Here is a 24630-nt window from a genome sequence, read left to right on the forward strand (position 1 = left end):
CTACCAGGAAAATAAAGGGCAACCAATAGAAAAATTACAATTAAACTATAAGAAATTAAAATGAATTATATGACGAAAGAAGACCATAGGATAGTTGTAGTTTTCAATTTTTTCAAAGCGAAGACTAATACCAAAATGCAATCGAAACTTTAGTCCACGTAAAGACTAATAATAATAATAAAATATATTTACTAGTATAGATATCTTAAATAAATCTATCTAAATAAATTCTGATAGATATCGATTACAAAAACTTTATCTCTATTTTTTTAACACTAACTTAAGCTTTGTATTTATTTTTTAAAAAAAAATTGATGATTTATCTCCAAAGATTAAAATTATAACAAATATTTTATGTGTTTAATAATATTTGATCTTACATCCTTCTCTCATCCTGATGATGGATCATAGACAGAGTGTGATCTGAAATGTTGATGATAAAAAAATACACACAATCAAATCCAAAAGCAACATCATCATTTTATGTGGTGTTTAAAACTATATTGTGTTTATAATAAATTTAAAGCTTTAACATGTAAATGGTTGTCAAATTTAACGTAGAAAGATAAAAGTTATCATTAACACACACCATCCTACTCTACCTTTTGCCATTGTAGAATGAGTCCCGACATTGTATCTAGAGTAATTATTAATAATTACAGACAAAAGACATATATATCTATATTATAGAATATTCAATAACTTTGGATGCTGTCTATAGTATATCCTCCTCTCAAATATTACCAATGGAAGGTTTAGAAAGGATGTGTGGGCACACCCAAAATTGGTTGATATGATATGATATGATAGATTTTAATGACGTTCACGAGACTAAAGTAGTCTATGGGACCCATGCAATCACCCTCCCGAGTCAGGAGCGAAACTAGTCAGTTGTAAAGTTTCGGTTAACTTGTCTCTCTTTCTTTGAAGTTTGGTAATCAAATCCGCTGCTCTCTTCACTCGATCTTCCTCGAATAAATAGTTGAAGTCCCTGTTCTGCAATATTTTTGTATAACCAGATCTGATGTCATTGTAAGCCGGGCAGTCTTTGACAAAGTGCTGCTCTGTCTCAACCATTCACATATTACAAAATAAACATGTAATCCCTTGAGGGTTGCGAGACATCTAACAAATGCGAGTTAAAAGTGGGCTATCACGGGTTTCCCTCGCGGTTACGTTGTCATTGGATGCTTTCTAAATTGCAATCTGGTGATTTGTATCTGAAATATCCTGAGTTTGACATAATAACTGCCCGAAATGAAATGAAATATCCGACGAAAGTATCAACATCATCAATTTCTACGTAAAGATTTTGCAGTTCGTACATACCATATTTGCTGCTCACTTGGAATGCTAGACGGATGAAAATATTTCCCTGCAGAGTCCCACCATGTGAATAATATTCAAAGTCCAACTTACTTTCCCCTGTCATGTGCCATAAGCTTTCATGATTCTAGCATAAAATTTGCCCACCCACCAACCCAGCATTTCCCCCCGTCTCATCTGTCTCCCTGAATGTCCACATCACACTTGACTCATGACAAATCTACACTATCTTTGTCCTGTGTAAGCAGTTGCCAATGCATGCCTCAGACACTCTCATGTGATGCCTGCACCATAAACACAACACTGCATCATCACACCCATTTATTGCATCAGCAACTCTGCATCTAATTATTGGTTTGCTTGTGGAAACGAGCCAAAAACAGAAACAAACAAAGACAATTACATATTAAATTAGGTTTCTCAATAGTTTATGAACCCTCAAATCCCTAGTCACTCTTTATTGGAACACGACATTTTGAAAATTGTTTATGAATTGCGGAGGATCTGTTTGATGGGTTGATGCATGGTGAACTTTTCGAGCTGCTGTAGAGCATTTGGGAAATCACCATGGCATCGTAAGTAGTGTATGTGCATGATGTGGGAACGTTTTATTATTTGTGGGTTACCTAATGCGGGACTTCTGCAGATTTTAGGCAAATGATCGATTACGGTTGCCTGTAATGTCGACAGAGAGTATGCGAGGCTGAGTAACGGCTCTCATATCTTCCTGCATTGCTCTTCGTTTGTTAAGTGGGTATGTTCATTATAAGCTAAAGTTTCAATTTTCCCCATTGCTTTTTAACATAAGGCATCGCTTCAAATGTCAGTTTCTGTTAAAAAATATGGAAGCCGGATTTGGATTTTCTCCAAACGAATGCTCCAGTAGTAGGTTTACTCTGATTTCATAATCCGTGCCTTTTCTGAAGGGGTATAATCTCAACAGGGTGAATTTTATTCTCATGGGTCTGCAGTTCTTTTGAGAGCATTCAGAGATTTGGATAAACCCATGTTATTGGCTTGCGTTAAAGCAGGAATTTCAATCTGTGTTTCCACATGCAAGAGAGTTTCATTGTGGCTCTGATATTCATCTGGTCAAAGATTAATGTAGCTTTTAAAGCAGGGAGATTTCTTCCAGATTTCTCAACATGGAGACATTTCGTTGCACATACATTGTTCACTTGGAACAATGCAGGAGTTTTGTAGCAACTTTCTTATACATTTGGGCCAATGCAGAAGTTGCGCTGTATTGTTGTCATTCCCTTGACCTGTTAAGGCAAAACAAATAGCGGGCCAGTTTTTGAGTTGGGCTAATGCAGACATTTCATTAAGCCCAAGGTAATTCAACGGGGTTGATACTGTTATGATTCAGGTTGTACGGATCTACATTGGCTGTATAAAGCTTTAAAATAACACAGCTCAACAAGGAGCTATTAGGATGCTCAGGGATCAAGTTCCTCAAATTGGCTAATTTAGATTTTCCATTGCAATCCAATACTTCTGTCTGAAACCACGGATTTCATAATAATCTGCTTTTCATTTGAGCTGTATAATTCATGAGTAACTCGCCGGGCAGTTTCAAAAGCAAGAAGTCTCCGAGTTTACATTAATTGGAAAAGTAGGTCGATGCAGTATTTTGTAAGGACTGATTGCTAGGTTGAAGGCATTAAGGTTCCTTGTTTGCCTAAGCAACATTTTGTGGGAATTTGACAATGGGATCTGCCAATAGTAGGAATGCAGCAGAATCGTCAATATCTAAAGAAAGGAATGCCCGGCAAAGAGTTGGAAGACGGCATTTGTTCCATTCCACATGTTTTGGTCCATTCCCAGAATTAGCTGATAATTCATCGGTGAGTTTGCGAACGCTCAAATTGAGTTTTATTCAGCATTCATCTATTCAAAATGGTCTGTACGATACATATAGTTCTGTTTATTGATTTTTTAAATTCTCACGTTTATTATCGTAGAGCACTTTGATTTTCAAGTTCACACATGTATTATTGTAGAGCACCATGTAAACTCAGCCCAGACTATAGAGTTTCTCTGATCGGTAACTGATATTCTTGATATTATCTCATCTGTTGCAATGGTGGATGTCTTTTGTTCAAGATTATGAATGGGGTTGGTTATAAATTATTTTCCTTGTACAGATCCTGATTGAATAATAGTTAAAGAAAATTCTTTTGTCAAGATTACAAATGGGGTTGGTTAGAAATTATTTTTCTCTTAAATAACCTTATTGAATAATAGTTAAAGAAAGTTCTTATGTCAAGATTATAAATGGGTTTGATTATAAATTACTTTTCTCTTAAAAGACCTAATTGAATAATAGTTAAAGAAAGTTTTTTGGTCAAGATTCTAAATGGGTTTGTTATAAATTAGTTTTAAGAAATTGAAAGAAAGTCCTGCTTCTACATTATTTCAGAATAAGCCACAAAGTTTTGGTACAAATTAAGCTGAGGCCTGAGGGCAATGATTCATGTTTGATGTACTTATGGAATCGATTATGGTCAAATGGGGAGTCTTATTTCATATCTGTGAGTTAAAAGTACAGAGAGTTGCTTAGCCAGCCCATCAAAGGGTTTAAGGAGGAGAACAATTTTTTTTTAAAACTCCATACACTGATAGAGTTCCAGCTGCAGATTCTGCATCTCCCACAAATCTATTAATCCTACCAGGGTCTATAATGTATCTACTACTTAGAATTTAAATTCGGACATCTGTGAAAGAGTTGTCCATAGTCATTTGCCAATAAGCATGGTAATTCACTGAATTAGTATATTTGTGTAAATTTAAGCATATCAATAGACTGAAATCATGAATCCACCTTCCCTGAGTTGTCTGGGTTGCTGACATATTGAAATTTTGTATGATATCCATAAGGTCTCACATAATCTATACTGTTGCACAGCTAACTCAAGTTTCTGAGTCTGACATACTAATTTTGAGTGTGCTAATATTTTTTGCAGAACATCTGATAAAAGATGGTTTCATATTTTTTCCAGAGGATAACTTAGTTCAACAGCACATTAGTTTTTGGTCTGGCAGAGTTGAAGAATTTTTCCTTTGTACAAGAGTTTCTATGTGTTTATGCTAATGTTTACACCTTACAGGACTTCATCTGGCACTAAAAAAATTAATTGGTCAGACATTTTTTTCCTGCAATAAAATTGAGTATTCCATGCCTGATAAAAGACGGGTATTAAAAAATTACTCATTTGTGGAGATGATTATAGAAATGAGGTTCTTTCAGCAATTAGTTTGTTTAAAATGAAGAGACGGCAATGAACACCAAAATAACAGAGTCTATTATTTTTTGGGCATCTTGCAGTGTGACCTGATTTTTAAAAATAGAAACACATTGCAGCCAACCTGAAAAACAAGTTATTGTTGGATCTTTGTTTTGTTGAGAGTTATCTTTCTTGGTTTTTAGCCCAAATAAAGCTTTTCACTGCAAGCTGCAAGCCAAGTCCATGATATGCCAACGTTACCCTTTACTTTTGGCATCGTCTATTAGAGGACAAAAGTTTTCAAGTTGATTGTTTATGACTTTATATAGACTTTCACTTGGCTGGATTAGTTGAAGCACAAAGATCAACTACAAGCTATAAATTTAAAATTTTTCTTGCCCTCGTGTAAATTTAAGGTTTGGTTTACTGCAGCTTTATCTTCCATAGCACAAGATAATGCAACTGTCCATGCTTTGTTTGAAGTAGTTTGGCTATGCCAAGTTTTGAGTGATTTTTAACTTTTTCAGATTACAGTGACTCCTCTCTTCTGTGACAACTAAGCAGTTGAAGTTATTGAAGATCCCATTTTATCATGCTCACACCAATAATATGGAGGTTTATCATCTTCATCATTACTACATTGAGCAATTGGTTGCTAATCTAATGACTAAACCCCTTTCTGCTATCTTACTTTGTCATTTTTAGGACAAAATTGTAGTTGGCCCTGGTTTAGTCATTAAGGGGGGTATTAGATATGATGTAATGTTACACACGATAATAGAATACACTTGTGCGTATAGGTATTTATTTGGTATCTTAATTTATCTCTTCAATAGCAATAAGAACCCATATTCATTGAAGTGTGCATCATTCAATTCTGTCAATCTCCATACATCCATTCATCCAACAAGATATGTAATATACCCTCATTCTTTCTTTTGAATTTCTAGTGGTTGGAGAAGAAATATATTTAACTGGTCTTGGTTCTGTTCTTGCTTTTGTGGCATTAATAACCTATTCAGTCTGTAACACTTCCATTGCATATAAGTTAGCTGGCATCTATGTCTAAGGCAGTTCTTTTCTTGAACCTCTGCAAGGTTTTTTCTTCCAAACCTTTGGACTCCTTTGCTGCGTTGCAGGCTTTTTGCATCAGGATTTACAGACCACCATTCCTGGCAATCATGAAGTCTCACTTGTTCTAACTATTTTTTCTCACCTTAATACAGCACTATTGTTCTGTCAATAAAGAATTCCAATCCACACTGCATGCATCTATGGTGTTAGGATATTCAGTTGCATCAACAAGTTTGATTTCACAAGGTTACCTTGTTATCACTTCTTTCCTTGTGTCGAAGCCCATATTAGCACCAAGCCTTGTATCATAGAAATGAAGGATACACTGTGGGATTAAAAGTGAATTTAAAACCCACTGGTTCCCTTGTATTCGTCAGAATTTAGAATTAACTTATACTATGTAATCGCAAATATTAACAAAAGTCATTAAAAAATGATTCAATTGTTCTGGGACTTGTTCTACATTCTTCACTCAAAGTAGGGGTTAATGGTAAATATTAAGAATTAAGAAGAGTGCACAATATGCTAGTTATCAAAGGAACTTCATCTAATTAATAGTTAATCAATACACATCTTTATGGCTCTTTTTGTTCTTCTGACCAAAAATCCTGGTTTGTCTCTACAGGGTTTTTGATTTTTCAAGTACGCAACAATTGTTTTTCTCTGGCAAAATGCCTTTGTAGGCAAAGCATTAAGAAATGGACCAAAAATTCAGTTTCTTCTTTTAGTTTGCATATTGTATTTTGTTGCAATTTATGTTATTTATTTGTTTACTTTGTTCTCCATTTCAGAAATCAATTATCCAGGATAGGAAATGTGGAAGGCACACAGGACATGCAACTAGAGCTCATGATCAACAAGAGAGTAATTCTGGGAAGCAGTCAAATACTGAAAATGTGAAAGCTTCTGAATCTCGTGACTTATATGAGTCTATTTCTTCAACAGATTACAATGGAAGAAGACAAGGAAGACATTTTAAACCAGTATCAAGTGCCAGTAGCAGCTCAGTTCAAGATAGCATAGCTCCTGAATTGGGACCTTCAACTAGCATTAATGATGAGATTTCAACAAGAAGAAAGTTTACTAAATACTGTCAGAATAACTACTGCTTAAATATTCCCAGCAATAATGCAGATCATTCTACAGTCCAATCGAGAAGGACTACAAGTTCAGGATCGTTGGAAGAATATTCTGTCTTTGCAAGGAGACTAAGGCAGCAACACACTAGTGTTGAAGTAAATCAAGGGTTTAATGTGGGTCATTCACAAAATAGTACAACTACACAGCAAATGCAGCAGAATGAAATAAGTACTGCATCTGAAACCAGATCCAGACACCATAGAATTCATTCATTTCAAACAAGACAACGCCAATCTGCTGGCCTTTTTTATAATGCCACAGATTGGAGAGACGCATTTCCTGAATCTTCTAGTATGGCACAAAATGATTACATGAGTTCAGGTCAAGCCATTTCAAGCAATAGTGACCAGAATATTGTAATGTTAAGGCGTTCTTCATCAATGAGACAGGACTCTAGGGAAACAAGACGAATTCAGGGCAGATATGGGACAGCAGACCATACTGACAGGAATGTGAGTTTCAGAAGAACTCATAGTGGTGGGCATACACGGGACAGAATGCCTAGGCAAGATTCAACTGAAGGCTTGTTTACCATGGTCGATAGAGATTCAGTGGATAGAGAAATAAGACGCCATAACGGAAGAAGGCTGTGGGAATCCTTAAGGAGAAGTTCCTCACATCGACAAGTTGGAACCCAAGTGGCTACTGGACAGGATCATTTTTTTCGTACACTTAGATCTCTTAGTGATAATCGAAGGCGTAGTGATGAGATTTTTCAAATAAATCAAGATGCAGTTGTTGACAGTGGGAACTTTACAGAACAGAGAAGTTTACTTTTAGAAGATAGAAGGCGGCGGGCTAGATCACAGGTACGTAATAGTGGCTGTATCTTTTTCTTGTCCATTGCGTTAGTTTATTGTTGATGACATAATTGTTCTTTGTTGTGTTGTCTCATTGCTATATAGGTCCGGGCATTGCAAAACCTTAGCAACAACTTTGGAAATTTAGTTGGACATGAGAGATCATGTATTTTGGGTGGTCATCATCATTCAGCACGCTGCACTTGTCAAATTGGTGGACAAACTGATGAGTCAAATACCAGGGCAAGCATCTCAAGAATCATGATGCTGGCAGAAGCTCTATTTGAGGTATGAAAATATTATTTTTTAAATGGATAACAGCAGAAGAAGTTTAAGACTTTCCACTATGGATATTTAGATTGAGATATTTTATTGACATACGGCTCACTGCTCATTGAATATTTGGTCTTTATTATGAGTCAGGTTCTGGACGAAATCCATAGTCAGTCAATGGCTTTATCTTCACGAGCTTCTGCTGTTTCTCTTGGACCATTCCCAGCTCCAGATTATGTTGTTGAATCCATGCCAGTACGGATATATAAAGAACATCAAATTGTTAGGAATGAGGAACCTGCACAGTAAGTTTATCTTGCAAAAAAAACTTTATGTGATTGTTGAAGGTGTCCATAATCCAATATCTATGCAATATGAGATAATTATGACAGAAAAATAGAAATAGGCATTTTAATGAAATATGTGGCTATTTGGAAGATTATTTTTGATTTGAAGTTTATTTTCTTAAAGTGCCTGCTAGTTTTGGACCTTGGTGTATCTATACTACAAGGTGACTATCAATTCTTTTGCTGAACACTGGATTATTTGATATCCATTTCTATTGGGACAGATCACTCACCAGTCCAAATTTAATTCATTGAATCTCTATAGACATCATCTTCCCTCCCATGTTGATTCTCCTCTTGTAGCCAGCTGTACTATCTTTGTTGTAGGATTTGTTTGATAAGTGCCTCGGAATGGGAATAAAATAAAGAAATCAGATTTCTTTTTTCAACTTAAAATGGTTTTTCCTTCATTTAATCACTTGCTTGGGTATTTAGTGACTAATGTCCGGATCAGCTGATAAGTTCCTTGTTGTGATGTAAAAGTTCTTTGAAGAGATCTCTGTCTACCATTGTAGAACTGCCAAGTTTTCTATATGTGCATATGGGGTCAGTCAAGATGCTGAGCTGAGGGATTTGTTTGGTTGAATATAACTGCTTTAGACTCATTTGAAGAGTTGTGTAGCCACTGGCAATGATAGACACTTGGGTTAGAGTTGTTGATCTTTGTATGCCAAGTCTCACATTTATTGAATACATGGTTTATGTATTCTAGTGAGTTTGACTGATTTTCTTCTTTGTTGTTTATTTAGGTGTTACATATGTCTCATGGACTATGAAGAAGGAGATCACATGAGGGTGCTTCCATGTCATCATGAATTTCATCTAACCTGTATTGATAAATGGTTGAAAGAGATACACAGGTATACTCAAGTCATATACTTGTTTTTTTGGTTTTGATCTTCATGAATATATGAACAATAATGACAGAGAATGATACAACTGTGGTAGATGATACATCATCTGCCTAATCTGTGTCCATGTAGACTTACTTTTTCAGATCAGATTACTGGGGCCAACACGTTTCCCTTGGCACCATATCTAAGATAAATAACATCTTTAGTAAATGCATCTATTAGAGCTGAAATTTGTGGATGAAAGACTAGCTTTAGAAGCTACTACTCTCTAGTCAATGGTTGTGCTCCCTCTACAAGTCTTTTAAAAATAACTCCCTCACAGAGGAATGATCTTAGTTGACATATTCTATATTTTTGAATGGTTATTATCCTTGAGACATGCATTACGATTTCAATATTAGTATATGATTAATTTGCATCTAGACTAAGCAATGCATAAAAGCAGTAATTATTTTTTATAGGGTTTGACATCTTTTAATTTATATCTTGAAGCCCTTCCTATTTTGTCTTTCTGCTATTTGCGCTATCATCCATATGCTCTTATACAATTTGTATTCTCCGGTGTAAAATGATATCATCATAGCTCTACCTCCTGACTTTTAAAGTACAGACCATATTTTGTGCTTAGTATTTTCATCACTAACAGGTGTATTTCTAATTAGACAGTTGCTGGTTAAGATTTTGGATCCAGGCCATCTTTGTTAGTCCTTAGATATTAAAGTTGGGTTCTAAAATTCAATGTATCATAGATTACAGTGTTATGTCACTTTCTTTCAATCTGTTAGAATACCCTATTCATATTTGGACATTTAAAACACGAGAATACCCTATTCAGTATTGGGTACTTCCTTAGAGTAATAAATTTATTCTTCTTATGTTACCGATAAAAAAGAAGAAGTTAAATTTAACTAAATAAGAGTATGTTGGGTATTTTAATTGACTGCTCATAATTTTTAATTGAAGTATAATTTCCAATGTACATCCTTTGCAGAATGATATTTAATTTTTATAGTGAATTTTGAAAACTGCACCTTCACATTTTTCTGCAGTAAGCATGATTATTGTATTAGCCAACATAGTTAGAGCTTTAGCCATAGTTACAAACGTTGTCAACAAATTGCGATAAAACATCAACTGAAAAAACATGTTTTACTGTTGAACTTGTGGTGAACCGTTTTGATCAGAGAAATAGTGATAAAATCATGATCAGAAGTCACCAACAGTTAAATCCTGTTTTGTAGTGATTCGTGGTGTTTTTTTTTGCACTGAATCAATTGTTCATTTTTCAAAAACTCTAACCCAAACCTATACTTTCTTTTTTCCATTTAAAAAAAAGCTAATTGAGTATCTCCTGATTAAATCACAATTTTTGGAAAAAATTATCATGTTTTGGTTTGCCAATTTATTCTTAAGATTTTTTCTACCATGGTTTTAATATCTGCAATCCTCTTACTGCAAATGTGATTCTGTTATAGGCAACATAGTTTCAGTCACTGAATGTTCAATTTTTAATTTAGAAGTGTGATAATAATCAAGATTACAACAATACTCCAAAAACACATTACTAGCTTATCAACAAATGTAATGTCCCCATTTTTGTGCCTTCCTTAGTGCCAGTGTTTCTGGTAGGATTGGCATATTATCCGGGTTCCCCTAGGCCAAAGTATTGCATAGGGGTCCACCCAGGGGTTGCAGGTTGACATAGGGCACCTTCTGACTGCATTTTGGGAGTTCATCTTATGTTGCCGGGGGTCAGAGATAGTTTCCTAAATTTTAGGAGGGCCTCCTATTTTATAAGAGAGGGCCTAATTTAGTTGATACTGGCAGAAGGCACTGTGAGCCATTTTGGACAATTTGGTATTGTCTCCTAGATTTTAGGAGGGATCCCTACATTTCAGGGATTGATTGGAAGTTGACTAGAATACGTCAGGAGACCTTCGAAATCAGTCTGGAAACTTTGGTTGCAGTTCCTGTTATTTAGGGAGGACCCCTGAATTTTAAGAGACTGTTTATTAGTCACAGCAGAGATGTTGTCCATGGACTGGTGGCATTAGGCAGAACCCAGTTTTAAGTCTAGGTGGTGAATTTATAAATAAATTTAAAAATTAATGTTTTTGCTTTAATATTTTATTATTAATAAATCATAATGGTGACTTAGGAAAAATAATAAATTATTAATAAAAATGTCTCCTTTGCACATTTTCCTAGGCAAATAAGTTTTAAGTTATTCTCATGAAGAATAAGACCCTTAAGATCGATTTTATCAAGGTAATGGGAAATAAAAATAATTCATTAAATTAAAATGCTGGAAACCCTAAGAAAAGTTCAAACTACATAGGAGGGAAAGGAGAAATGAAATAAATGTACAACATGGGAACCATTTTAAGTTATTCTAGGGTTATTATTTTGAATATTTTCTTGTCAACTATTGGGGTTTCAGCTCCATGAGGGTTTGAGCAGCAATTGGGATTCAAGGAATAAAATCTCTTGAAAGAATTTGGAGGTGGACGTAGCCTGAACTCTCCACGTTGACAAATCTAGCATAAATAAGCATTGTTATTCATCTGGTATCAGATATTGGATAATTTTCACAGGTCCGATCGTTGGAAGGGGAAATTACACATCAGAATTGCAGATCGGTGATTGGAAAGGCGAATTTATTTATATTCTAGTCTCCCAGTAGCAGCTGTAGAGTGCAGATTTCACCATAATTCTATCATTATGGACATTGAATTAGGAGACCGCAGATCAGTGAAAGATTTCTCTTAGTTTGGAACGGCTACAGGGAATTGTGTTGCAATCAGAAGTTTGGAAAAAAAATGATGACAAAATATTCCTTTTTGCCCTAGCCATCCAACCAAGGCAGCAAGAAAATATCAGATCAGATTTCTAATCAAAACACATCGAATTTGTTGCTACAGTTATATACCATGCCATATACCTAGTATGAGCATATGCAGATTTGGTATTTGGAATAAATCAGGAAACAGATATTAAATTTTCTGAATTCGGTGTCTTGGTTGCATGATGTATTGGCTGGTAGTTTTATTTTGGTTCTTGGATTAGTTTCTTCTTTTGGCACCTATCATTTTCTATAAACAACAAAAAAGAAAAAATCTCAAAAACTCAAAATACAAGCAAACAGACAAAACACAAATAAAATAGAATCCTGGAAAAAACCATTCATTTCAAAAAACTACATCCTGGCTGTTTATTTTGATAAACCAAGTCCCAATAAACTCAAAATGCATTGATCATCACAATGTACACAGTTTCTATATCTACTAGAAAATTAAAAATAGGCAAGAGGCGAAATAATTAAGGCTCTGACATAATCAGTCCTGCAAGAAGGTGTTGAAAGTATATGAGAAAATGTGATTTTTGGCAGAAGTGGAGTAATTTCTATCAGAAATTAAGATAAAATTCAGGGCTATTGCAAGAAGACCTTCACCAACAAGGGTGATTTGAGCCCTAATTGGCAAACTTATTAGAAATCTAAGGGCAAATTTCGAGAATTTAAAAGTGCAGATCAGATTCAAAAGAAGGTGAATTCCGACTCAAAAGAATAAACTTGTAGCAGGAGACAAAACGAGCATGTGCAAGCAAAATCTGAACATTCTCAGAGAAAAAGAGGATCAGGCAACATCTTCTAAATGAGAGAGCAGTGAATTTGGGACTGCAGATCATATCCAGGGGCTGGAGGTTGATCTCTTCCAGTAAATCAAACTCAAAAGGTGGTGGGAGAAATAAAAATATGGACCAATTACAATCCAGTGAATTCTGAAATCTGAATCTCGGCAGACATCCATCAAACATTGAATCGCCACTCCTATAAAAATCTACAGCTCCGCTCAAAGTCGAGCATCGAATATCACAGAGGAAGTCTGATGCAGCAGTTTGAAGCAGCCTTCAATCTGATATTGGGAATCACATTGTAATCAGTAGCATTGTTGAAAGCTGCATCAAACTGTTCAGAATCTGCATTCTCCAGCTGTTAATCGAGTTCCAACTAAGGTAAGTAATAGGTAAAAATTAGAGGTTTACTCCTAGTTTTTTTCGCTGGTGTTGATCATTTGTCTGCTAAGAGATTTTCTCTGCCAACTTTTATTGTTGGAAATAATTTATACGATTATTTGAGCAAAACTCTAGTGTGAAAGGTATTTCTGTTGGCAAAATTGTATGTAGATTTGCATCGTTGGGCGGTTAACTTTAAATGTTTCATGTAGTTAAAAATATTTGAAGTTGTGGATATTTTACACTAGTAAATATAATGGATTTGACAATGCTCTGCCCTGCAAAACTTCATCCTCACGATCTGGCGATTTTAAAGAAACAAGATTTATTTCAGAAAAACTAAATATGCTGCGCCTCAGTCAATGATCAAATCATTCTCTTCTCAGCTAATAATAATAATGAAGGATGGATCGAGGTGCAACCCAAGATGTTTTGGCAAAAATCTTTTTTTAAATCAGGCAATATGAGTTCAAATTACAGAAGAACGAACTGAAAAAAAAATCTAGGGCATCAACTAGTAAAGTCTTCTCAGAAAACAGAGGCAGGGAAGAATCCCTTCCTTCCTCTTCAGAATTCCTTTTCGAAGATTATAAATAATAGAAGCCACAGAAACAACCCCACCTTCAAGGAAGGGCCCGTGGAAAACAAGGGCAAATCAATTGAAACTCTGAAGACAAATGGAATGCTTCTTTGCAATTCTGATCCTCAGATGAATAACACTCCAATCAAATTGGACAAGGATTGATAACCTTCAAGAACAATGCAAAAAATATGTTATTTTTTCAAAATCGATAGGAATTGGGTTAAAAATTGAGGAAGCCACTTTTGGATTAAAATCCACTTACGGGAAGAAACTAGGGCTAACAATTTTGGATCAAGACTTTCTTTATATTGATTAAAGCAACACAGAATTAAAACATCATTTGATCTTTGGTAACTTGACTTTTAAGAATCAGCCATTTAGAATTGTGGACTGGCAACCCTTTTTTAATCCAAAAATTTGGAAGTGTTCAAGGTAGATAGACCAATTTAACTACCTAATATACCAATAAAGATATTAAACAAAGAAACATTAAACTTAATTGGAAACAAACTAGGAAAGTATGTAGTGTGTGAGGAGGAACAATTCTCCTATTCCTGTCCTGTTATTGTTAAGCTGAGAGGCTTTCTACAGCGGGAGCAATCTTCAATGTAAACATTTAGCTATTTTAATAAAATTTGACAGGTAACTGACCGTAAAGATGAAGATGATTGATTGAATAATAATAATGTTTTAAATTCAAATTGTTGCATAAATATTTCGTTGGTCTCTCCATTATCTGCTGCACAAATTCAAGTTGTTGCCACCAAGTTTGCCAAGGAGGAAATCTGACAGTCACGCGATGAGTGCTCTGTATTTTCAATCCCAGAATCGGGGCCATTTTCGGGTGAGCTCAAAATTTTGGAGGAGCAGGAATGACTGATATTGTTTGACTCCCTGCTAAAGTTTGAGGATCTTCACACATTTGAGAATCGGGATTCTATTCCGGTAGACGAAGAAGAGGGATGGCCCACCAAATTTTAAAGTCACGTCAAGTGACCAAATGTGACGGGGAGCAGGGGAGATTTCTACTGCTCCCCCACACTGTAATTCTTCATTTTTTTGTGTACGCATCAAAATTTGATTTGTAGTAACTTTCAAATTCATCGTAATATCACTGATCAAAACAAAAATTCATAAAAAAGAAGCTTTGAGTATACTGAAGCGGTACTTTTAGAGGGGTACTCATAGCTATTTTATTAAGGAAGATTTGGCTGGAATCCAAAATTTGTAGATGCATGTGAATATTGTAATGAACCCACTCAATGTAAAGTGTATGTGCAACAACTTTATGTTGTCAAGAAATAGTACAATCAAATCAACCATTGGAAAAAAAAAAAAGTTTATGTTGATCAACATGACAAATATTTTAACTTTACATATCACATTCACTTGTGTAATATACAATGGAATATTAACTATGCAAGAGTGGACAAGCAAAGGTAAATGTAAAAACACGAATATTAGCATAGGCAAATGTTAAAAAGAAATTGTGTAAATGAATATATTTAAATGTTAGTATAAGAGTGACTCACTTGTTAATATGTAATTTTTATTACCATTGTATCATTCAAATAAGTAAAAAATTAAATTGAAAATGATATGTATATGTTAATTTGATCAAATTTCAATTCTATTTTATCTTAACATGTATAAGAATCAAATATGGTCATAAATTACAAAGTATTTAGATGTTTAATGAACAATCGATTATAAAATAAAATATAAAATATATAAAACTTAATATATAATTTTTATGTATACACCCTTATGTGAGCTTTCCATTTACATGACTAAAACACCTTCTAAAATCTACTCCTATCTAAGATGACAAAATGTGATCACTTGATTAAAATAAGACCATAAACCTAATAATCAAATTCACAAAAAATGAGAGTAAGCAATACTAAAGAAAAAATATTTTAATTGAAGTAATATATAAATTTACTCTTAGGCAGAGAAAGAGGATAAGTAAGTGGATGAGATGGTCGATTTACATAGGGGTGAGAGTGTAAAGAGCTAATTATTGGGAGGGAGAAGGAGGTGTGTGAGAGAGAGAGGATAATGGAGGGAGGGAAAGGGATATGGGAGAAAGGGAGATAGGGGAGAGATTATTTAGATAGAGAGATAACAAGGATTGATAGACATTTTAGATATAGAGAGAAAGTGAATAATTATGGTATGAAATATATTGACACGATGATGAAGTAAGGAAGAGGGGAGGAAAAAGGAACCTCAAGATGGAGGGGGGAGAGAGAGAGAGAGAGAGAGAGAGAGAGAGAGAGAGAGATTAGGGGGAAGAGTTGGTTAGAGGGGCAAGAATTTAGAAGAAAGGGGGAAGGGGAGAGATGAGGTAGAGAGAAAATAGTGATGGGTAGACCGATGAGGTAGAGACAAATATAATAATTAGGGCATGGAAAAGATGGACATGGTGAGGGAGAGAGATAGAATGAGTTTAAATAATGAAAGAGGTGGTGAGAAGGGGCAGAGGAGACATTGAAAAAGAGAAATTATAGAAAGAGGGAGAAGAGGGAGAGGACAAGATAAAAATGGTAATTAGGGAGAAGAGATGGTGGAGAAGGTGTGTGTGTGTGTGTGTGTGAGAGAGAGAGAGAGAGAGAGAGAGAGAGAGAGAGAGAGAGAGAGAGATGTACTTATAAGAGGGGACATGTGAGAGTGAAAAAAGAGGATTTAGGTGAGGCATGAAGTAGACACCAAGAGAGAGGGCTAGATAAATAGATACATGATACAAGGAGAGTAGGTAGAAATAATATGAGGGGACATCATAGAGAAAGTGAGACAAGGGGAGAGGTTAAGAGACATCATGCAGACATAGAGAAATGATTATTTAGATAGAGATAACGAGGATGGGGAGACATTTTAGGTAGAGAGAGAAAGTGAATAATTATGGAATGAAATATATGGACGTAATGACGAGGTAAGGAAAAGAGGGAGGGAGAGAGAGAGAGAGAGAGAGAGAGAGAGAGAGAGAGAGAGAGAGAGAGATGTACTTATAAGAGGGGACATGTGAGAGAGAGTGACAAAAAGAAATTTAGGTGAGGCATGAAGTACACATGAAGAGAGAGGGCTAGAGAAATAGATGTATGATACAAGGAGAGTAGGTAGAAATAATATGAGGGGACATGATAGATAAAGTGAGACAAGTAGAGAGGTTAAGAGACATCATGTAGACATAGAGAGATGATTATTTAGATAGAGAGATAACGAGGATGGAGAGACATTTTAGGTAGAGAGAGTGAATAATTATGGCATGAAATATATGGATGTAATGATGAGGTAAGGAAAAGGGAGAGAGGGAGAGAGAGATAGATAGATAGATTAGGGGGAAGATTTGGTTACAGGGGCAAGGATTTGTAAGAAAGCAGGAAGGAGAGAGAAGAGATAGATAGAAAGTAGTGATGGGTAGATAGATGAGGTAGAGTGAAATATAATAACAAGAGACAAATTGTAACTAGGGGGAAGAGATGGTGGAGGAGATATGAGAGAGAGAGAGAGAGAGAGAGAGAGAGAGAGAGAGAGAGAGAGAGAGAGTTAATATTAGGGGGAAGAGATGGTTAGAGGGTCAAGGATTTGGAAGAAAGGGGGAAGGGGAGAGATGAGGTAGAGAGAAAATAGTGATGGGTAGATCGATGAAGTAGTGACATATATAATAATTAGGGCATGGAATAGATGGACATGGTGAGGGAGAGAGATAGAGAGAGTTTAAATAATGAAAGAGATGGTGAGAAGGGGGAGAGGAGAGATTGAAAAAAAGAAATTAGAGAAAGAGAGAGAAGAGGGAGAGGACAAGATACAAATGGTAATTAGGAATTATAATTTAAAAAATAATGTCTTTCATTTTGTATCCCTAGTGCTACTAGCTTATATATTATATATATAAAAATAAGTTGAGAGATATCCTTCTTGAGGCGCCTATTTTCATAATCTGATTCAGTGCAATAGGCGCCTCAGAAGGATATCTCTCGGCTTATATTAATATCAAATCCCATCCAAAAATTAAAATCGAGGTTAATAATCAGTTGGTAATCATAGAACCTAATTTTTATAGAGGCAACCTTAGGGAATGGGTAGATCTGGATAAAAGTTTTCCAATTTTGAACTTTAGTAGACATTGTTCATTGACCACAACCTTATGATCCTTCTCCAACTAAGTGATTTGGTAGGGATTTAGATGCTTCCTTCTCTTCATCTTTAATTTAACTACCATTTCATTTGAAGCAATATTATTAGTACTACCACCACTATAATGACATTGCATATTTTACCATTACACTTACATCTTGTGGGAATCAAATTCTTCCTTTGCTTAGGCTCCTCATCATTTAGCAAGACACTTCTACTAGCAAGGACCTCTCCTTGTTTAGCACCTTTTGTTTACCATACAGGGTAAGAAACTTAACACATGTAGTATAGCATGATTCAACGCAGAACAGATACTTTATTCATATATGCACTCAATGATTACAATCCAAATACAATGACTACAATGATGATTCCAAAGTCCATCTCAGACGTGTACATATACCTTTCCGAAGGGTTGACTCAAGTGTCATACACCTGTTCGGATACTATTCTGCCCATCAGCTACACTATACATTTTACCGACAACATCATCCCCCCCAAAAGAAAAGTCGTCTCCGGATGACAATACAACAAGACTCAAGGTAAACAAAATACATCAAAAATACTAAATAGAGGGATGCGTCCTTGGTGTAGTGGCTGTCTGCACCCTCAACTCGTTTAGCTCCGCTCGTAGCTTGTAGACTTGCTCTTTCCTAATCTTCAGTTCCGCTTCTACTTCCATCTGAAGCTCTAGGGCTGATTGCATCATCTCTGCGATTTCTCCCAATTCTTTCTCTTTTCCTGCTACCACTTGTTCCTTTTTTTGTTGCCTGCCTCTGTAGTTGACTTTGCCTGACCAATAGGGCTGCCCTCTTGGATTCCCAGGCCGCCCTCTCAGATTCCCAGGCTGCCCTCTCGGAAGCTAACCTAGCAGCTAACTCCTCTCGAGCTTTTTTAGCTACTACTTGATCCGCTTGTCTCCTTCAAAGAGTGTAATATGCCTCCCTGTATATCTTCACTACCTCATGAATCAAAGCCTCTACTTGGCTCGCCATACCGGGATCTCTTGTCATGGCCCAATCCTGCCGCATCTCTGCAGTCTCCACATCTGGCCATCCCTGCTCCTCAAAGTAGATAGTAAAGGTAGTTGGGCATCCCAATCTCATAAAAGATATAACCCTCTTCAGCTCCTTAACGACTGAGTCCAATGCCTGAGTCTTCGTCAAAGCTATCACTTGGTGAGCCCGAGATGCTAGAGACGCTAGAGCTACTACATCAGCAAGAAATGCCTCTCTCATCCCTGTGTCCTGCACTACTGGATGTTCTTGCTGCACACTCATAGCCATCTCTACTGCTTTCGCCATACGCTCAACAACACTATGTGGTACTCCCTCAGCCTGTGTCTGCCCAACCTCCTGTAATGGGTTCTTTGGAATTGCTTCCTGTGTGGGTGTGGACAAGTATGTCACTCAAGGTGCCGGGGTTTGGTGTATGTGTACTAAGGTAAGCACTCAGCTTCTGGGATCGGCTCTCTCTATCTTGCTCCGATGATGCCAGCAGTGCCATATCTACCGTAACCACTGCATCAGAACCCACTACATCCAATTGGCCACCCGATGCCCCCAACTCCTCGCCTGCTGGTACCTCCATTACCCTTGTTTCTGTGTCCATCTCCACATCATGTACCAAAGTCTCATCTCCTGTCTCTAGTAGAGTCCCACAAGCCAGCTCCATCGGTACCTCCAGAGCTGCTATCTCCGTTGGTGATGGATGTGCCTCTGCTACTCCCTCCGGAACAGCTTGTGTCTCTATGGTGGGCTGCGTCGCAGCTGAAACTAGTGTCATCACCACCGGTTGCCTGAACTGTCCAAATCTTGGAATGCCATGTATACCCACAAGAACCAACTATGTCCTAGCCAAAAGTACAGGCCACGAAAATCTCAATGGTGTAGCAATAATCACTTCTACCTCCTCATCCTCATCCTCTTCTCCCTCGGTCCCACTCTCCTTTGAAGATGTCTCCTCACGGCCACTATTTGTGTTCCCACCGTCTGGCCTCAGTCGTTTCTGTCTGATGGTTTTATTGCCAAGTGTATCCAAATGGCTCCACTACATAATAGGTGGTTCGCCAGGCGTGAGTGGTCTCGGTTTGGCCTTTAGTGCATCATTCGGGATCATTCGTGTTGTTGCCTCCAGGAACAGGCCGATAGCATAATGTGACATATAAAACATTTTGTGCTACAATGTCATAAATTCCGACATCTGTTTGGCCAATAATGCTGCCTAGTCATATACTCTGCCGTGCAAAATTTTGTTCATCATTGCTACATGGGGAAAAGAGATATCCGAAGCGCGACTTGAACCTGTGAGGTGGCTATTCACGATGTCCATCAAACAACGCTATTGACCCTTTTGAATATTAGATTTCTTTAACCCTTTGCCCTTGGATGTGTCTGAAAGAGCCTCTTGTTCTGCCTGCAACAGGTCTCCGCACACAAGCTGTATCAACTTCAACTTCATTTCACGGCTCATGGCTTACTCTCTATTTTTCTTCCACCTTGAGCATGACCAGGCATGCCAAATACCTGTGTAAAATTAGTGGGTTTGAATGATACTACTAAATTGCAACCAAGATATTGAAACGTACTGGTTCGAGAGAACCTGTCATATGTTTCAATTATTATACGCAAAAACCCTTCGTTGTCTCTAATGCAAAATACTGGCATTTGCACTACCCATACTACTTGTGCTTTCTAGATACTAGCCTTCACCTAGTGGTTGTCTGGAGTCTCCTGCCACCACTTCCGGCATTTTGCACTGTTTAGCCCTTCAAATGTAATACTCTGTACTGTAGGAATGTCTCCCGACTGCTTCGGTTGCTTTACTTTCTTCTTACTTGCATCTGTACTATTCCTTGCGTTGGTCCCTTCTGCTACATGAATTCCGAATGACAATGTTTTCACATTCCTGTTCATGGCTGCATCTTCATCAAGTTTTTTTTCCAAGCCCTGTTTCCAGCTGACTGCATAACAATCACTTCTTTTTCGTTTTGTGAATAAATCACAAACTGCTAGGGCTATTGTTTTCCGTATCAAACTTGCTACAATTTCCTTTCTTCCTTAGTGTCTGTACTGGACGGCTTCCCTCAAGCTTAGTGAAGTACGGCTACAATTCTTTCATTGAATCAGCTCCTCCTGGTATGGCTTGGCTTAAACAATGACTAATCTTAATCCTGTATTCCATACAGTCTTCAATTGTCTCTTGTTTGCTTGCTGTAGTGGCCGTACAGCTAGTTTTTCTTCTCAATTGTACATTGTATGGCCTTTTCCTTTCTTCAATTCTTTCCCAGATGTGCTGTATGGTTTCCTTTGTTACTATGAAATAATTTTAATTCTTTACATCCTACGGCTTCTATCCTTTCTTTCTTGTCTCAACGTATTATATCCGTACGGTTCTCAAGTTTTATAGCTTTGCATTCTCCTACCGTATGCCGTACGACCCTCCTATGGTCTTTCTCCTTTTTGCTCTTGCCGTATGGTCCCAATATGCCGTAAATTCCTTTTGTCTATTCCCAATATGTTGTAAATTCTTGAGGTGTAATAAATTCCCTTTGTCTACTCCCATATGGCCGTACAATGTTTTATACCAACCTTCACTAGTAGTGCTCTTCTTTAACGCCGTATAGATTGTCTCTTCCTATTCGTCAAGTCGTACGGTCCAAAATCACCTATCTTTAGAAGCTGTACGGTGTCAAGACTTCAAACATTTTCCTTGTTTTATTTTGTACGGTATCTTTCATATGCATTTAAGGCTATACGGTTATTTTTTCCTTCATAATGCCTCTTTACTTAGCTGTACGGTCTCTCCTCAGAATGTTTTGCCTAGCTGTACGATCCTCAGTACGGTCCTTTATTCATTCTTTCCTCCTATCTTCTCTGGCCGTATGGGGTCTTTTATGACTCAGTGATTTGCTTGGCCGTACAGTCTTAATTCCTCTTCATGGCATTGGCCGTATGGGCTTCACATTATCACCTTCTTCTATGTTCTGCCTCTGGCCATACGACTTCCTCTTATATTTTCTTTGGCTGATTTGCTCCTTAAGTCCGTATGAAGGTTTACCTTCTTAGTCCAACAATTATGAATATTGTTTGCATATTATATCCCTCCAAGGCCGTACGACATCATTTTTATACTTTTTCGTACTTAATTACTTTATTCAAGCAGTCTTTTCTTAATACTTCTCCTTTATGTCTGCATATACCTCTCAATTTGCATCAACATAGTCTATTAATTCTTTTTCGATTCACATTTTCAAACTATCTTTTCTTAATACTTCTCCTTTATGTCTGCATATACTTCTCAATTTGCATCAACATAGTCTTTTAATTCTTTTCGATTCACGTTTTCAAACTGTCTTTTCTTAATACTTCTCCTTTATGCCTTATTACTTTACTACTTCACACTTTAAAACTTATAGTTTATTATTTGGCACTTTAAAACTATGTTCAACTTCAATATTTTATTCCTTATTATACATATATACATTATTTACAGACGTTTTTTCTTTTCTCAGTTGTTTGTCGGCGGAGGACCATTTCTTTCATGGTATGTTTTTAACTTCAATCCATTTACTGCATCTGGTATTTCTTTTCCGTCCAATGTCCATAGCTTAATTGCCTCGTTATAGCCAACTTCCTCTATCTTGTATGATCCGGTCCATTTAACTTTGAACTTTCTAGGTCTGATTTCATTCCGTTTGTTATACTTTAGTACTAACTAGCCTGGTTGAAACTTGTTTAATTTTAAGTGCTTATCATGCCATGCCTTCCGCCGGTTTGCTGTAACTTCGATGGTCCACTGTGCCTGCAACCGTCACTCATTGAGTTTGTTCAAATTGTACAATCTCTCCCTTAAGCTTTCCATATCGCCCAACTTGTTCTCAATTGCTATCCTCAAACTGGATATTATCAATTTTGTCGGCACCACTGCCTCTTGTCCATACATCAGCTGAAATGAGATATGTCCTGTAGTTATTTTATATGAAGTACGGTACGCCCATAGGGCTGATGGCAACTTTTCTTCCCAATCTTCTCCCTCAACTGCACAAGATTTATAAATCACTCCAACCAAGATTTTGCTCGTTGCTTTTGCTTGTCTGTTGGCTCTTGGATAGTATGGGCTTGACAATGAATGATAGATCTTAAATTCAGTAGTAAGGAGTCTGATAACATGGTTAACAAAGTGTCCTCCCTGATCACTTGTCAACTGCAGTGGAATCCCGTACCTGGTAATAATCTGCTCATAAATAAACTTTGTTGTGCTTACTGCCGAGTTATTTGGTAATGCGCGTGCCTCCACCCATTTAGTTAGGTACTCTGTTGCTACCACAATGTATCAGCACCTTTTGGTTTTGCTCACCTTTAGAGGTCCAATGAAGTCCAATCCCCATCTTTCAAAAAGTTCCTGCGCATGCGAGGGATTCAGAGGCACAAAGTCTCTCTTCAATGGTTTCTCGGCTCGCTAACATGTGTTGCATGCAACGACCCACTCCCTAGCATCATTCTATACGGTTGGCCACCATAGTCCTGCCAGAAGTATCTTCTGCGCAGTTGTATCCGGTCCCATGTGTCCTCCTGCCGACCCTTCGTGTGCTTCCTTTAGTACCTTTGGAATTTCCTCCTCTAGGACGCACCGCCTTAGAGTCTAATCTGGTCCCATTTTGTAGAATAGCCCATTAATTAACTGAAACGTCTGGCCCCTCAACACTAGTTTCCGTCTCTCATTTGGTGGCATGTCACTTGGAAATTGCCCTGTCAATACATATTCTCCAATATGTGTGTATCAAGCTGGTAGTACTTTAACATGAAATAGTTGCGCATCTGGAAAATCATCATTAATTCCCTCTGGTGGCTCCCTTGATTTTATTCTCGATAGATGATCTGCACTTATGTGACTTTTTCCTAGTCATACCACGATCGTAAATGTGAACTCTTGTAATAATAGCAACCATCGACTTATTCTTCCTTGAATAATCGGCTTATTTACCGAGTATAGTAGCACTTGATCTACGTAGAATACGAATGGCGTGGCCAACAAGTAGTGTCTGAACTTCTGCACTGCATATACCATCCCTAATGCCTCTCGCTCCGTTGTACTATATTTTTTCTTTGCCTTTGATAACAATCTACTTGCAAAATATATTGGATGGTCCAATCCGTGGTCACCAGTTTGTGCTAGTGTCGCTCCGATGGCATAATTTGATGCATCTACATGTACATGAAATTCTTTCTCCCAATTTGGATAGGCCAAATCGGAGCCGTGGCCAACCTTGTTTTCAGTCCCTCAAAAGCTTCATTTTGTTTAGCCTCCCATTTGTAAGGTTCACCCTTGCAGGTGAGTTTGTCCAGCGGATAAGAAATTTTTGCAAAGTTTTTAATAAATCTCCGGTAATAACTGATGTGCCCTAAAAATGACTTTACTTTCGATACATCCGTCAAAGGTGGCATCTCCAAGATTAAGTGGACCTTGTTTGGATCCGTCTTCAATCCTTCTTTACAAACTATGTGTCCGAGCGGCTTTCCTTGTGGCACCATAGACCTACACTTCTTTGGGTTCAATGCCAATCTTGCTTGTCTGCACCTCTCCATGCATTCTCCAAGTGTCGTTATGTGTTTCTCCTCTGTGCTAAAAATTGACCAGTCATCTAGGAACGCCTTAAAACTTCCGTCGGACATTTTATCAAATATTTGTAAGATAATCCTTTGGAATGTCGTCGGGGCATTGCACAATTTGAACGACATCCTGTTGTATGCATATACCCCATCTTCCACAATGAATGTCATTTTTTAATTTGTCCTCTGGGATGGATATCTGATTGTACCTTGAGAATCCATCCATGAATGAATAAATTTC

At 37.1% G+C, this 24630-nt stretch overlaps 1 protein-coding gene across 3 annotated transcripts in view; it reads left to right on the forward strand.

The window, feature by feature from the left end:
* Positions 1-1676: 1676 nt before the first annotated feature.
* LOC149569812 (uncharacterized) overlaps positions 1677-24630 on the forward strand; it is a 65502-nt gene continuing 42548 nt past the window's right edge. Inside the window, exons 1-7 of one of the 3 annotated variants that reach the window (XM_089822542.1) lie at positions 1677-1901; positions 1973-2080; positions 2270-3173; positions 6419-7576; positions 7673-7855; positions 7991-8145; positions 8937-9047. In XM_089822542.1, coding sequence (XP_089678668.1) covers positions 3036-3173; positions 6419-7576; positions 7673-7855; positions 7991-8145; positions 8937-9047 — 1745 coding nt within the window. In that variant the 5' untranslated portion in view covers positions 1677-1901; positions 1973-2080; positions 2270-3035. Of the gene's footprint in view, positions 2081-2269; positions 3174-6418; positions 7577-7672; positions 7856-7990; positions 8146-8936; positions 9048-24630 lie in introns of those variants that run through there. The other 2 variants (XM_089822541.1, XM_089822540.1) reach the window with 2 other exon arrangements.

Source organism: Cupressus sempervirens, chromosome 3, assembly GCF_028749045.1.
Source record: "Cupressus sempervirens isolate cs-2001-9-10 chromosome 3, ASM2874904v1, whole genome shotgun sequence".
Classification (NCBI taxonomy): Eukaryota; Viridiplantae; Streptophyta; class Pinopsida; order Cupressales; family Cupressaceae; genus Cupressus; species Cupressus sempervirens.